General features: G+C 34.8%; 2 protein-coding genes across 6 annotated transcripts in view; one reads left to right on the forward strand and one right to left on the reverse strand.

Annotated features, from left to right (window-relative positions):
- The window catches only part of LOC141342257 (histone-lysine N-methyltransferase ASH1L-like), a 35,177-nt gene extending 29,886 nt beyond the window's left edge, over positions 1-5,291 (reverse strand). For 2 of the 5 annotated variants that reach the window (XM_073846670.1, XM_073846671.1), the window contains exon 1: positions 4,816-5,291. The gene's annotated coding sequence lies outside the window, so the exon portion shown is untranslated. The remainder of the gene's footprint in view (positions 1-4,815) is intronic. The other 3 variants (XM_073846666.1, XM_073846667.1, XM_073846668.1) reach the window with 3 other exon arrangements.
- Positions 5,292-7,867: 2,576 nt separating this feature from the next.
- Positions 7,868-16,417, forward strand: dap3 (death associated protein 3). The gene is made up of 13 exons (XM_073847540.1): positions 7,868-8,007; positions 8,326-8,367; positions 8,481-8,606; positions 10,164-10,265; positions 10,406-10,514; positions 10,602-10,694; positions 10,765-10,895; positions 13,225-13,305; positions 13,468-13,641; positions 13,896-13,955; positions 14,841-14,930; positions 15,095-15,212; positions 16,240-16,417. Exons 2-13 carry the CDS (start codon positions 8,329-8,331, stop codon positions 16,323-16,325), a joined length of 1,209 nt encoding a protein of 402 aa, XP_073703641.1. The 5' UTR covers positions 7,868-8,007; positions 8,326-8,328; the 3' UTR covers positions 16,326-16,417.
- The last annotated feature ends 69 nt before the right edge of the window (positions 16,418-16,486 follow it).

The following is a 16,486-nucleotide window of genomic DNA, read 5'->3' on the forward strand; positions in this document are numbered from 1 at the left end:
AACTGAAACTAAAGGACACTAAATCTATTTACTTATCATAACTGCCAGATGTCTTCCGATGTTACCAGCTTTATGGTCTACAGCACTGGTTCTTAACCAGGGGGTCAGGGCCCACTAGGGGTCTCAGGTGTCCCCAGAATGTGTCTGTGAAGTTTCAGCTCAAAATACCCCACAGATCATTTATTATATCATTTTGAAAATTTCTATTTTGAGTAGAAGCAGAAACACACTGTTTTCGTGCATGCCTCTTGAAATGCAAATGAGCTGGTGCTCCCTGCCCCCTTTTCCAGAACGGGGCTGTGTCTTTACAGCTCCTACATCAGATACTCTGATAAAAACTGCTGAAATCATGCATTTTAAAGCCATATTAGTTTAAACTTCTGATTAGGACTGTCAAAAATGTTTTTGATACTCAAATATTTGTTGAATTTAAAATAAAAATCCACATTTGAATGCGTCAGGCAGCCTTATTAATGGCGCACAAGATGCGATGAGGATGTAAGTGACTTGCATTTTAATGTTTTTGTTAGCTTATCCAGCTGAACCCACTAAATGCAACGCTGGTCATTCATTCAACATTTAGTGGAAAAAGAACATCAATGTGGAGAAGATCTTGTTTACGGCAAAACTGAAACCTAGACGTTCACACAGAGCACACATGTATTGCATGATCTATAGGGACATCTATCACCATTGCACTTGTGTCTCGCACAAAAGAGCTGCTTGTTTAGAAAGCCATGTAAAATAATGTAAGTTTAACTTTTTTAAAACATGTCTCAAAACTTTATGGTGGGTTTCTCCCCATCCCACTTCATCTCATGTTTTTAAATGAAAAGGTACTCTTTCTGATTGGTTTTCGGTCCTTTGTATTAAACTATGCATACATACATGCTGTTTTGTTTCTAATTGTTTAAGCAACTTAGGTTATTATACTTGTTTTATAAACATTACTTTAAACATTATGCACTTTTGTCAAAGATAGTCATGTTAATTTATTGCTTTGATTTAATTAAGTAATAAAGTAATATTTTGGTCTATGCGCCCTCTTGTGGCCTTAGGAGAGAAGCCAAAAGCTTTTTGCCCCCTAACTGAAATGATGCCCTTTAAATTGTAATATTAGTATTTGAATTTGGTTTTTCAGACATTTTGACAGCCCTACTTCTGATATAGGAGAGCACACATCCGAAGCACACGCACAGAAAGTGTCTGTCACATGGCATGTGAGTACTAAACTCTTTCATGTCTTATTGCGCTTAAACTGTCAAATACACACACATTTATGTTTAAAAAACACAAGTAAGTTACAAAAACAGTCAGTTATGTCTGTGAAGGTAAACAGCTGGAAAAGAAATTGCATGTTTATATTAGATCTGTGTGGCAGCAGCATAATATACAGTAAATAAATCAATAAATCCACTTCTCTCTTGTCTCCTCTGAGGCTGGGACTATAAATAGTGTTCTGTCCTCGCCTGCGAGGCAACGACGGAACAGTTAGCATGCTTTGCTCTAACTTTTGCCATGGCGTTTGAACTGGTACACCGTTGTCGGTTGCAAAAAACTAAATGACAGCGCCATGGGTGGAAACGTGAGATTAAGGGGTGGTAATAAATATTATAATAGAGAAAGTTACTGGGTCGTCCCTTTTCACGTTTTCTGGGTTGGTAGATGCACTTGGGACCCGGTTATAGCACTTAATCACGGAAAAGTCAGATTTTCATGATATGTCTCCTTTAATTTACCCAGTTTTATTTTCTTTGAAGAATCTGGGTTCCCTGGATACATGAAAACACTTTTTAAAAGTGTGATTTCTAGACTTGAGAAGGTCATATAAATTAATAAAATCTTAAACTCTAACGGCATTTTTATGATGAATACAATAATTATTCCATGCTCTAAAATATTTTATGTGAAATTGAGATTAAGTTATCCTTAATCCTTGTCAAGTAAAATATGAAGGGCATGCAAATGCAAATTCAGTTTTTAAAAAAAGGTAAACCCCTGAAGAATATTCAGGGCTACTAAAACTTTTTTAATCCTGACATTTAATTTACAGAAACTAGAAGACTCGGGCCTTCCAATATTGTTGTGGACAATAGTATGTATGCTGCTGTATAGTCAATCGACAGATGCATAAAAGTGATTAAAATGGTAACAATCCTAAAGGAAATGGTTGACTGTTCTAGTTTTTAAAAGCATGCAGTTCATAAAAATGAGATTTTATGCATCAACTAACCTACTGCTACAACTTTAACAATACTTTTCAGTTGGAACCAGAAGAGGAAACCTTTTTATTTTTAATGCAGAAGAGAGGAATGTCTTGCTACTACTTTTAACCGAGCCAAAATGCAATGATCTCTCTGCTCCCTAAAGACACATTTTCAGCTTGATTGTGGTTTCTCCATTTGTTGCCCTGTCGGAACAGTTCCGAATATTTCCAAATTTGGTGTAATAGAAAGGCAGCTTGGTGAGCAATGACGCATGAGATGAAGACTTCATCTTTAAAAAATCCAGATAGCTTTATCTTACAAAGTTTAGTTCCTAAAATAAATATTCAATTACAGTTTGAACTCTAAAGGAAGCTTTAGAGTAACTGTGAGAAGATGTAGGTTAGCCAGGTAGTGTCTACTTTCAAGTGAACTACGATGCAAATCTTTTAACCTATATGAAGAGCTACATCTTAATATCCTATAGACCAGTTCCCTCGGGACATACCCACATAAAAATCCCCAGCAACTGTGAAAAGCTGGCTGAAACTCTGTTTTGAGTTGTCTGAAAGGCAGGTGCTTTCCCACACAGAGTGAGGTCATTCTGTGGAAGATTCCGCATGATGACCTCAGTGCGTTAACTTGCACAGGGGACCCATAAAATCCAGCGGCTGACCTCCAGGCTGCAGGGAGGAACACGCTAATAAAGCCCCACGTCGGTAGCCTGAGCCATCTGTGGGTTGTTCGACTGGACTCCGTCAAAGCACTTCCAATATCAAACTTCCAATACCTAAGTTGTTTCCCACCCTTGAATCATTTTGTGAAGTGCTTTAGCGACTGTTCCTAGCTAATAAAAGTAACACCCATTGCAGGTTGTTTCAGACTTTGCTAATTCTTATAGAGAAGACAAAATCCAGCAGTGTTTCACTTGCTGAGCGCAATCTCCTCAGCTCCTCCTTTAGGATTTGGTGCTAAGAAAACAATCCCAATGGAACGCTTGAAAAGAAAAATGGCCCGAGGAGAGGAGAGAGAGCAAAGTACAATGATGTGTGTGTGTTGAGAGCAGAAGAGGGAGCTCTGTGGCTATTAGTAGCACAGTTCAGAAGCAAAGTGAGAAGGACGTTTGAGGGTCTTTCTCTCCCTGGGACATAAGCCTACTTTTCAACATTTACCGTAATTATTCATTTTCTTGTAATGCTTCAGCATTCCCTCCATCCGCAGGTCTCTATCTGCCTTTTCCCCATCCCTCCATTTCGTTTACTTTTTGCTGGTTTTCTTCATAATTCTTCCTTTCAGTATATAATTAGCTCTCTCTTTTACACTATATCTCCAAAGCATTTTCAAAGCAGACCACACTGAGCGGTTAAAAAGTCACTGTTTCCCTGCAAATCAAAACCATATGCTCTTCCTTAAAAACCTTTTTTGGTGTTGCTGATACAAATCTTTGCACACACGCGAAAATCTAAGAAAAGAAAATCACTGTTACCGTCCTCTAGAAATAATTAGCATTTTCCTCTCTTTCAAGCCCTCTGTGCACGTTTTATTGATCTTTACCCGATGTGTTCTCAATCCAACCCTTCAGCGTCAAGTGCAAAATGAGTCTCCAGGAAGTTATTAGGTTTCACTATGTTTCAGTTTGTGTGTTATTATCATTACAAACCCACTGGGGTCTTCTGTCCTCTTATGTACTGTACGTCGAGACAATAATAACACCAGCTTTTGTCAGTTGAGCAGACCTGTTAAACTTTGTCAAGGAGATTCAGTCAAATAGGTGCAATGTGAAAGTAGCATACAGTAGTCTGAAGTGCATTAGAGTAGCAAAACAAGATGACATCACTGAGCACTGCCCTTCATTCGCCAAAGCTTTTCTCCCTGACAAGATTTAAGAGTTCTCTGAGCAAACTCAGAGAATTTACCGTGATTTGCCCGCAAATCCATTTGGTGAATGTGAAAATACTGAAGGGATAAAGCTGTTTCTTTCTACAGGCTCCTCTGTGACCTAGATATATAGCAGGGTGCTCCAAAAATAGCAGAAAACGAGAGCATTATATGGAAATATATGGACGAATAATTAGGAGACTATGACAGTAATGTTTCAGTTGGCTGTCCGCAAGCACAGTATGTCAATGCAGAGTGAATACGACTTGATTGATGGGGCATAATAAGTAGGATGTAATAAGTTATAGTTCCCCTCGCTATAGGTAAAATTTGAAGAAACAGTTTTCCAGCGAAAAGAAAACAGTGAAATCTCAATACGATCTTGTTATGTACAGCGCGAAGGCAGAATCGATATAAAGTTGTCGGGAAAGTGGCAAAAATAGGATAGAGAGACCGCGTCCCAGGTTTCTAATCTATTCTCGCCTATTTTAAGATGTTTACTTGTATTATAGTGTTATTACTATAAGCGATACTGCACGCGCGTATGTTTACGATAAAAAGTGTCGCTGCGTATTCATGCGCGAGGGCCTAACAGATGAATGTCCCGTTTCAAATTACATTTTTATTAAGCAACGGGAGTAGTACACTCCGAAAATGTGCTGTAAAACTCGTCGGAGATTGAAGAAAACAACAAGCTTTTGCGCATTGCTTGACGAAATGAAAAATTACTTACCCGAGGTGTAAAGAAGACGTATCGCAAAGAAAGCAGCAGCTAATTTACAAGTGTGCGCAACGAGCTGAAACGATAAATGGAGGGATGTTGCGTGTCCATTGCGCGAAGCGAAGGACCCATGAAGATGAACATTGTGCAACACCACACGATACTCACGTCCCCCCTTCTTCTTCTCTTCGCCCCCCTGTTTCTATCCGTCTCTTGCGCAGTTGTTTTACATCAAAAGCATGGTCGTACATTGTGTACCCAATAGCCACAACCCAAGTTCACCGATGAGGGGAGACGGAGGAGAGGAATGACCATGCTGTATATGTTCGGTTACTGAGCTGATGCCTGCAACTTGAGCTAAATTTACCCACCAATAACGCGAGAAAGGAGAAATGTAAACAGACTCGCGCATTTATCACCCTAGCGGATGCTGTTTTATCGACACTATCAAAGAGAGGATCAAAGCAATGATAATCATTACAATCTAGCATGTCCGTGTTAGAAAATCATATTGAATAATCTAACCCGAGATGGCCGACTTTGAAATGATGAGCAATGATGTAATTGAATTGTGGGCCAACCTGCGTCGTTCGGTTGAGAGATAGGCTACGTTAATATTTATTGGGGTGTTAATATTTTGTAGTTTATTAATATTTTATATTTTATTTTATAGTATGTACGCAAACCATCACTATCTGGAAATCTCGTGCCCAGACGTTTGGTTCTTGAATTACTGATGCGATCTTTTGCCAACACCTATTTTTGTCTTTTCTTTACTTGCGTTACGTTGTATTACAACATGGGACATAATATTAAACAGCATAACTGCGCACTTACTGGGAGTGACCTATAGGTGGTGGTGCAAACGTAATATCTATACTGACAAGATGTAAAAGAATCTTTAAGATATGCAAGTTATGTTATGTACATGTTAGACTAAGAATATGATAGGAATTAAATTCATGATACATAACAATGATCTACAGAATATGAAATGGATTTTCAGTCAAGAGCCTATAACAAAAGGTTCAATTTGTGCTTTACGTATCAGCAAATTCTTAATTGTTAGTAGCGCTGTGAAATGATTAATCAAAATTAAAATTTTTGTTTACACAATGTGTGTATAATGAATATATTTATTATGTACATATCAATACACAGACATATAGTATATATTTTGAAAATATTTGCATGTATATACATGTAGCTATATATTTGTAATAATATAATTTATATTATATATAAATATATTTAATATATAAACAATTTTTTCTTAAATATGTACATGCATTTATATATACATAAATATACACAGTACACACATATTAACAAAAACGTTTATTTTGGATGCAAATAATTGTTTCACAGCACTAATTATCAGCCATTACTGAAACTCAAAGTAGAAAGCACTGCATGCTTCAGAGGAAAGACTTCATGATGATTTACAGATTGTGCTATATTTAGACTACAACCGTGTTGTGAATTATATCTGTCATTTCTCTCTTTGGGAGTCTGTGATAATTGGTTAATGCCATCTGTTAGCATTCCCATTCATTTTAGTACTTTAATGATTGAATTCCCAACATATAAGACAATTAAGTAGGTTCTCAAGACATTTAACAAACAAAGCAAACACAAATTTAAAAAAAAAATAGTAACAAAAAAAAAAAATAGAAAATTAATTAAAATTAAATGGCGTCACAGACATATATTAAATTTACATGAGCAAAAAAGGATTCTTAGTCACACTTGCTCTGATGAATATTTAATAAATATTTCCTATGGCAAAAAACAGATCAATAATTTGAAATGTCTCTGTTTGAAATGTCATCTTCATTTGAGCAAAGCAAAACTCAGAAATTGTGACTTACCATGCAAAAGAGGAGAAGAACATGAACATTGAAAAATATATGATGTCTTTTTTCAGAAATGGAGCAATCTATAATCTATAATGTAGTCTATATCCAAATGAAACTGCAACTGTTTCTGAGAGGAATTTTAAAGGACACCTATTTAGTTTATTTTGTGTCAGAGTAACGATTAACTCTCTATATATTTTCCACTCAGAACAGGGCAAAATTTTTATGGAGTAGAGATATTAACAAAGTAAGATCTAATCATTTGATTACTGCACATCATTAATTACATAATTTTTACCTGAAAACAATTGTTTAGATACTGCCTACAACAATATGTCAAGTGCATTGATTTCTGAACAAAAATGTAACTCTTAACTTTCAATGGAAGTTGTTTACCTGCTTTATTTGGAGTCTGCCATCTTTCGTTCCTGAATAAGTAAGTGTTTCTGAATAAATCAGTTGAATTAATAAAACAAGGATTCATTCGTAATGCACAAAAAGATAGTCAATTGTCTCCACCTACTGGTCTATATGCTTAGCTAAAGAAAGGCTCACTAAACTTCACCACTAAAGCACAAGTTGACAAAAATACAACTTAATTTTAAATTATGCGAAATAAAAATATTAAAACAAGTGCTATTTAGCTTTTTTTAAATTCACTGTTGTCAGGCGACTATATTGAAGTGTAGCCTATACAAAGACAATAAATGCTTTATATATAATAATAATGGGGCAAAGTTGGAAATGTTTTTTTTTTAATCTTTGATGATAGTTTTAAATATGTAATAACTTACATGTAACTTAATTTAAGATCGAATGGGAATAAATAAATAATAAAAGTGTCGAAGTTTACACACTGTAAAAAGTTTGTAAGATATCACAAAAAGGATATATATATATATATATATATATATATTAGTTTAAATCAACCCCGCTGGTAAAAAGATGCAAAAAAAAAAAAAAAAAAAAAAAAATCGTCAGAATACGCAGATACTTTTAAACGGTCGTCAGTGGAGAAAGATGAATAATAACCGTATAGTTATCAACCAGCAGAGGCTAACAGGTCATGCTAATCACAGATATTCCGTATTCCGTATTGATTTAATTCACTTAATTCATATCTGACGGTTACCAGCCAAACCTTGACCTCTTGGTCATACGTTCCCGTCATTTACGTAATGACGTAACTTCCGACGTCTGTTGGAACAATGATGGCGATCTCCATCGGCCGTGGCCCGGGACAGTACGACCGTTCGCATTAAACCAGCAATACGAGGTTATCTCTTTACATGTAACCCTTGATTGACAAGTTGTTTTTTACGCATCTATCGACTTCTTTCTAGAGGTGAGTTAATGTCTTATTGCGTTTTTTGTGCATCATGTTGTAGCCGCATCATGTCGCATGGACTTTTATGCTTTCAGACAGCATATCTCTCACAAGGTGACAGACATCATGATCCCAGACACTCTCTCTCTGGGTCTGAGATTAACATTATAGAAAGGATTTTCGTGTTATTTAGGCAATATATCACTGTGCATAAGTAGACACTTGCATAACAAGCTATTAGTTTAACAGTTTTAATGTGAGCATAGTTTGGACAACCTGATTGCATTAAGACATCCTCCTTGGCCAAATGTACAAATTGCTTTGCGTTTGTTTCAGAATATGAATCTGCACAAACTGTCCTCACGACTGCGCCCAACAGTAAGTACTATTCACTTTTTATTTATTGTTTTATATTTATTATCTATAAAGTAAATTTAAGTTATACATTTTAAAGGATATATCATTTATAATAACCCTTATGTCATTATCAGGTAACACAGAAGTTCAGGCATCTCCATGCTCAACGCAGTGGCCAACAACTGGAGGCAGTTGCTGTGGAAACAGCATCAGCTGAACCAAATCTGCTGTCAGTCTTCAGAACTTCAGAGCAGGATCCGGTAAGTCCTAAATAAAAGAAACTGTGTAGAATCTTACTTTTATTTATATATATCAGTAGCTTTTAAATATACATATTCATGAAGTTGATAAATCACCAATGGCAAGATGGGTTCTATTCTGTGGGTTCTGAGCTCTATATGCAGTATGTATAAATAAATATATGCAGTAAATAAATAAATTTGGTGATACCAAACTAGGAAAAAAAAAACAAAGAAAAGGATCTGTGGTGTTCCCTTTCTCCAATAAATTTCAAAACCCACAATGCATTTTTTATTTAATTTTGGCATAACTTTGATATATAGTTCTAACAAAAGCCCCAGAGATGTCAAAAGTTTACCAGTTGATGCAAAACGAAATATTGAATCCAGCAGATGTTTGATTAAATACACAAAGTAAATTATTTAATTTACACTACCAGTCAAATGTTTTTGAACAGTAAGATTTTTAATGTTTTTAATGAATTCTCTTCTGCTCACCAAGCCTGCATTTATTTGACCCAAAATACAGCAAAAGCAGTAATATTGTGAGATATTTTTAATATTTAAAATAACTGCTTTCTATTTGAAAATATATTTTAAAGTGTAATTTATTCCTGTGACCAAAGCTACATATTTATCTGAAATAAAAAGCTTTTGTAACTTTATACACTACACCATTCAAAAGCTTGGAGTTTTTGTTTGTTTGTTTGTTTTTTTGAAAGAAATGATAGAAATGAATACTTTTATTTAGCAAGGATGTTTTAAATTGATCAAAAGTGATAATAAAGACATTTATAACGTTATTATAATGCAAGATTTCTATTTCAGATAAATGCTGGTCTTCTGAACTTTCTGTTCATCAAAGAAACCCGAAAAAAACTACTCAGCTGTTTTCAACATAATAATCATAATACATAAGCAGCAAATCGTAATATTAGAATGATTTCTGAAGGATCATGTGACTGGAGTAATAAGGCTAAAAATTCAACTTTGAAATTACGGGAATAAATTACATTTTAAAATCTATTCAGATTAAAAACAGTTATTTTAAGTAGTCAAAATATTTCAGAATTGTACTGTTTTTGCTGTACTTTGGATAAAATAAATGCAGGCTTAGTGAGCATAAGAAACTTCTTTAAAAACATAAATCTTACTGTGCAAAAATGTTCGACTGATAATGTACATAATAATAATAGTTTATTAAAACTATATTGTTTAAGGAATATAAAAAATTTTCATCTGTTTAAATTTTTACTGTAATTTTACTGCACTGTTGTGCAGCACGTTGTTTGCCAAAAAGCAAAGAATTTGTTAAAATATAATTTAATTAAATTATTTAAATAATACATTTGTAATAAATCATATAATCCAGAAAAGAAAAGAAAACAAACAAAATAAAGAATTTCTGGGGAAAAAAAATATAAATAAAAATAAATAAATAAATAAAACACATTTCACAATTGATTAGGCATCCTTTTGACTATTAAAGTGTAACTAAACTAATTAAAAACAGAATCCAGAAAATGAAAATGGAAAACAATGTATTTTACATTTTTATTACATTCAATCCTTTCGCAGACATACCATTCGGAAGTGCAAAGTGGGCAGTACTACACGCTCCCCCCGGCTCTCATCCAGAAACTCTTTCCTCATGGACTGCCTCCACGCTTCCAGTTGCAGGTTTGGTAACAGTACTGCAGTATGTGTGTGTGTGGAACACATTAGCATTGATTTAATATAGTCCAAATAGAAATGCCATTGCCATGATTTGTGGTTGAAGTTGCCTGGGCGACTAATGCATGTTTGTGCTTTTGTTTCAGATTAAAACCTTTAATGAAGGCTGCGTGATGGTGAGGCCACCAGCGCTGGAGCTTATCTCATATCTTAAAAGAGCTGATTACAGCAAGCCTCCCCTGCGTTATGTACTCTGTATCCTTAAACACAAAATTCCAATCCAGTGAGCTCTTTTACTTTGAGCATATTTTTCCACATCGATTCCTTGACAATGTGTTTTAGATGGAGACACTGGCACTGGAAAGACCCTGTCTTTATGTCACGCCCTGCATTACTGCTACACTCAGGGCTGGCTGATCGTGCACATACCCGACGGTGAGCTCCACTGACCCTCATTCAGTCAAAATGTAAGAAGTTTGATAATGACATGATGTTTTCTTTGTAGCTCATCTGTGGGTGAAGAACTGTAAAGAGCTGTTACCATCTTCTTCCCGCCCCTCACGCTTCGACCAGCCGATCCAGGCATCGCAATGGCTGAAGAATTTCAAAATCGCCAATGAAAGCTTTTTATCCAAGGTACAACTTCATGTGTTTATTGTATTGTAAGGTTTATGTGAGTTTATAAGTATGCAAGTGAAGGTTTTCACATTGTTTTGCCCACACAAATTAATATTTATGTTTTATTTTTACAAAATATGGGCTTGCTTAAAGGTATAGGTCACCCAAAAATTAAAATTACCCCATGATTTACTTACCCTCAAGCCATCCTAAGTGTATATGACTTTCTTTCTTAAGACAAATACAATCAGAGTTATATTAAAGAAGTCTACTTCCGGAACAAAAATTTACAGATAATGTACTCACCCCCAGTGTTGTTTTCGTCAACGATGACGATGACGAAATCATTTCGTTGACGCCACTTTTTTTCATGACGATAACGAGACGATGACGAGATAAAAATGGCTCGTTGATGACTAAAACATGATGAGACGTGTGTGAGTTTTCGTTGACGAGACGAGAATAGATGAAAATGTTAGTGGGTGGTCCGTCAGACGTTTAAAATGCATGACATTTCCGCTTATTGTGCATGCCAATTAAAACTTAAAGTATCTGACGCTATGGCAAGCCGTTTTAGCATTAAATACTCTTTGCTATACTAGTATGGCAAGCCGGTTTAGCATTCCATACTTGTTTGTCTTTTATGTTTTAAAACATTCCTTCATTATTGTAATTATTGGTGAAAATAGTCGATCCGGAAGCTCACATTGTGTTGAACTATAGATCTGCTATTTTCAGAACTTATAAGTGACACTACCCAACAGCAAAATACTTACTGACCTACATTAATTTGTTAAAAGACTACTTTTTTCCCTTTTTTGACTAAGACTAGACTAAAACCTTTTTGACTTTTCGTCGACTAAAACTAGACTAAAACCTTTTTGACTTTTCGTCGACTAAAATTGGACTAAAACTATCACATATAGAAGTGACTAAAATTTGACTAAATCTAAGATGGTTGTCAAAAACAGCACTGCTCACCCCCTTGTCATCCAAGATTTTTTATGTCTTTCTTTCTTCAGTCATAAAAAATTGTTTTTTGAGGAAAACATTTCAGGTCCACAATTTTTTTTTTTTAATATTATTTCAACGCTGCAGAACTACCAACCCAGCGTTTGCAAAGTGAACATGCAAAGACAATCAAACACCCTTAACAAAAAAGGGATGTAGCGATGTAGGATGATTTTGAAGTTAAGGGAGAAAATGAGATGGGAGTTTTTCAACATACCGTAACTGTCTTGAACCAGAAAAAAACAGAGTTCAGGCAGAGCAAGACAAGATGAGCGTTTGAGGTTAAAAAGTATTTAAATTGTTTAAAAAAAAATGTTTTTTAAATAACAGATTGTTTCGCTAGATAAGACTCTTCTTCCTCGGCTGGGATCGTTTACAACCACATTTAGGATCGTTTGAAGCCGCATTTACACTGCATTTTGGAAGTTCAAACTCGGGGCACCATAGAAGTCCATTATCAGGAAAAATATCCTGAAATGTTTTCCTCTAAAATCATAATTTCTTTACGATCGAAGAAAGACACGAACATCTTAGTGAGTACATTATCTGTAAATCTTTGTTCTGGAAGTGAACTTTCACTTTCATAAATGTCCTGGCTCTTTTAAGCTTTATAATGGCTGGGAATGGCTGTTGAGATTTTAAAGTTCAATAAAGTGCATCCATCCATCATAAGAAGTGCTCCACACAGCTCCAAAGGGGTTAATAAAGGCCTTCTGAAGTGATTCGATGAATTTGTGTAAGAAAAATATCCAAATTTAGAAATTTATAAACAAGCCTAGCATATTCTCACTGGAGCTTACGCTACACCTACATCCTACATCATCTGCTGGAACACCACTCTCTCGTGAACATGTGACAACATTTAGTGGAAGCTAAAGATATATGGTTTATAAAGGTTTAAATATTTTTTTACACAAACTCATCGATTTGACCTTCAGAAGGTCTTAAGTCCCCTGAGCTGTGTGGAGTACTTTTTATGATGGGTGGATGCACTTTATTGGACTTCAAAATCTCAACAGCCATTCACTGCTATTATAAAGCTGGGAAGAGCCAAGACATTTTCTAATATAACTCTGAAAGAAGACAGTCATATACATCTAGTATGGCTTGAGGGTGAGTCAATCATGGGATAATTAAAATTGTGGGGTGAACTATCCCTTTAAGTTGTCTAACTTCAAAATATTAAAAAAAAGTATTTTAAAATTGTAAAACTGTAGAAATTAAAAATGTCTAATATATTCCACTATCTCCCTCTTTGTGTAAGTGAGTATTTATCGCTTGTTTTTTATTTTTGGTTAATTTCATAATTTATTGAGCTGATCTGATCAATTAACAGATAAAGACAACACAGCGGTATGTGTGGACAAAGAGAGAAAGTACTGAAAAGGGCCAGCCTTTAGGGGAGCTTGTTGATCAGGTGAGTTGTATTCATCATATTAAAAATTCCTACCTCAAATTGCCTATATTCTAACTTGACTAACTTGTCATAGTAATTTTAGAAGTTGTTTTCATCACCTTGTTCTTTTATTTTAGTTTTCATAAGTTTGTATTTTTTAATCATTAGATTTAATTTGAACAGGGTGTGAATCGCATGAAAAGCAGCAGTGATGTGGTGGGCGCAGTGCTGCGAGAGCTAAGGCTGCAGGCTGGGGGCGCTACAGAGGGAGAGGGGGCCTTTAAACTGGCCGTGGCTGTGGATGGAGTAAATGCTCTGTGGGGCAGAACATCTCTTAAAAAGGAGGACAGAACTTTTGTATGTTGGTCTAAATTAGCTAGAAATATATATAATTATATGTACATATAAAATAAAAGTTTGTGTTTGCAGTGCACTAAATATTCTGTAAAATAAATATATATAATTTTTTTTTACACAAATATTTAGTGTAAACAAACTTTTATTTTGCATGTGATTTAATAATTTGGCAACCCCATTACATAATTAAGCTAATTTCATTAAATAATTTGTGCTTTTGTTTAACATCCTGCTTTCTTTTCCTTTTTATGCAGTGTGAGCCAGAGGAACTGACTTTGATTCATAATCTGAGGAAGATGATGAAAAACAATTGGGTAAAAACCCTTGTACTTGAAGGAATAGTTTACCCAAAAATGAGAATTTGCTAAAAATGCACTCACCGTCAGGCCGTCCCAAGATGTAGATGAGTTTTTTTTTTTTCATATTGAAACGGATTTGGAAAAATTTTGCATTAGCTCACCAACAGATCCTCTGCAGTGAATGGGTGCTGTCAGAATCTGATAAATACAATCCACAAGTTATTGACACAACTGCAGTCTATCAATTTACATCTTATAAAGTGAAAATCTTTTGGAATAAACAAATTTTTACCTTTCAACTGTTGCTTCCAGCTGTCCACTATTCATAATATTGCTTTTACTTGTAAAAAAAGTTATCTTATCTGAATCATGAGAGAAAAATGCACTGATCAAGTACATTTTACCATTTGAGTGAAAACAGAGTTTGCAAAAGCAAAGCACCATTAAACAAGAACAGTCCAAAACAATTTTTAAACGTTGAGATGATAACGGGGGAAGGATACAATTGGAGGAAGCATTATTATAGATTATAGACTGGTATTTTAGCCATACGCGATTTATGATGGATGTGTTTCTTACAAACATGAAGCATTTAATTGTACAAGACATTGATTAATGGTCTAGAGTCGTGTGGATTATTGAAGTGCTTATAACAACTGTTCGGACTCTCATTCTGACGGCACCCATTCACTGCAGAGGATGAGGAAGTGATGTAATGCAAAATTTCTCCAAATCTGCAATGAAGAAACAAGTTCAACTACATCTTGGATGCCTTGAGGAAGAGTTAATTTTCAGCAAATTTGTATTTTTGGACAAACTATTACTTCAATATTATAATACAGATTTAACTTTCAGTGAGCTGTTCATTCTCTATTTACTTTATTTTGCTCTCTGTCATAGAGTGGAGGTGCCATTCTTACGGCTTTGTCTCAGACCGGCTCTCTGTTCAAGCCAAGGTCTGCTTACCTTCCCAATGAGCTACTAGGAGAGGTCAGCAGCCCTCACACACAGAACAACTACTTTCTTTCATTAAGCTACAGAGTAAATGCCTTAGGTTAACGGAATTTAGTTTTTTTTTTACATCAACAATAGACAAAATCTAAATATTTGCACTCCTACTTTGTCTCATTTTGTGTATACCTTCTGTCTTTCAGGAGGGGTTTGATCAAATGGAACCTTTTGTGCCGGTTTCTGTGTCCAACTACGATGAGAAAGAGTTTGAGAGCTGTTATTTGTACTATTCAGACCGCAACTGGCTGCAGCATCCACACAGTAAGTTTGTTTATTTATTTGCTTGGAGTCTGAACAGTGGTTAATGGCAGTGTTGTGGGTAGACAGAATAATGAGGCCATATAAAATGTAGGAAGTTTCTGTTAACAAGTTTATAATTTAATGTACATTTAAGTGATTTTGGACTGAATAAAAAGGAGGTGCTAGGTTGTCTGTGGAAATTTTAAAAACAAGTGTAAAAAAAAAACTTAAACACTTATTAAATGGTAAATAAATTCAAATAAATCAATAGGTTAATAACAAATACAGTACTATAGCAGTACTATGGGAGCCAATCCGTCACTGAACAAAAAAAAAAAAAAAGGTTATTACAACTTTTTATCGGAATTCTGACTTCTGCAGTTGTGAGTTAAAAAGTCAGAATTGCGAGATTTTTTTTAAAAACTCACGTTTTTCTCAAATGTGAGTTTGTAACTCGCAATTTTGAGTTTTTCCCCCTCAGAATTTGCGATTATAAAGTTGCAATTGCAAGTTATAAAGTTACATTTTGTGTGTGGAAAAAGAATATCAGAATTGCGAGTTTATATCTCACAATTCTCACTTAATAACTCGCAATTGGGTGTCAGAACTGTGAGTTTGTTTCCATACAGTACAGTACTACAGAGAGTAGAAAAAAGTAAAGAAGAATACAAACAAAATATTTTTCTAATGATATTTTAAGATATTTATAATATAAATTTCTCAGTATAAACTGGGTCTTTAAACAGAAAAATATACCGATGATTTTAAAATTTTAGGATGGGCAGTCCCTTACATGAGAGAGAGATCATATTACATATTTAGAGGTCTGTTGCATCTAAAAATGAAAACTGATGATCTAAATAAGTAATATTTGACAAGCTGTATAGCTATTTATAGTTTTATAGCTGTTTTTTTTATATTCACATGACACAAAATGCCTTTGTAAAACACTCAAGCCAAGTTTGAGTGTTCATACTTGAAGGCAGAATAACCTTTCATGTATGTTACTAGATACCCATTTTTAATATTTCTTATCTTTTACCAACAGGTCGATCTGAAGAAGGAAAGAAGGAGCTTGTATTTCTCAGCAACAAAAACCCGTCCATCCTGGAACGACTCTGTGCTGCCTTGTAATGCACATTTGCTTACTCTTGCAACTGTATATCATGTGAATTCAATAAATGTACAAGCATGTAACTTTTTTTCATAATAAAATAATTTAGAAAAAACTTGTAAAATGTCTACCGAATTTTTAAGGTGTGATTTTATTATTGAACTTTATTGAACCTTATATT

This window comes from Garra rufa, chromosome 9, assembly GCF_049309525.1.
Source record: "Garra rufa chromosome 9, GarRuf1.0, whole genome shotgun sequence".
Lineage (NCBI taxonomy): Eukaryota > Metazoa > Chordata > Actinopteri > Cypriniformes > Cyprinidae > Garra > Garra rufa.

What these genes read in the sequence shown, in the direction of transcription:
- dap3 (XM_073847540.1), top strand. Translation starts at nt 8,329, where the DNA reads ATGAATCTGCACAAACTGTCCTCACGACTGCGCCCAACA. An exon ending in GAACTTCAGAGCAGGATCCG is followed by an intron (nt 8,607 to 10,163) that starts GTAAGTCCTAAA and finishes ATCCTTTCGCAG; the next exon opens with ACATACCATTCGGAAGTGCA. An exon ending in ATGAAAGCTTTTTATCCAAG is followed by an intron (nt 10,896 to 13,224) that starts GTACAACTTCAT and finishes ATCAATTAACAG; the next exon opens with ATAAAGACAACACAGCGGTA.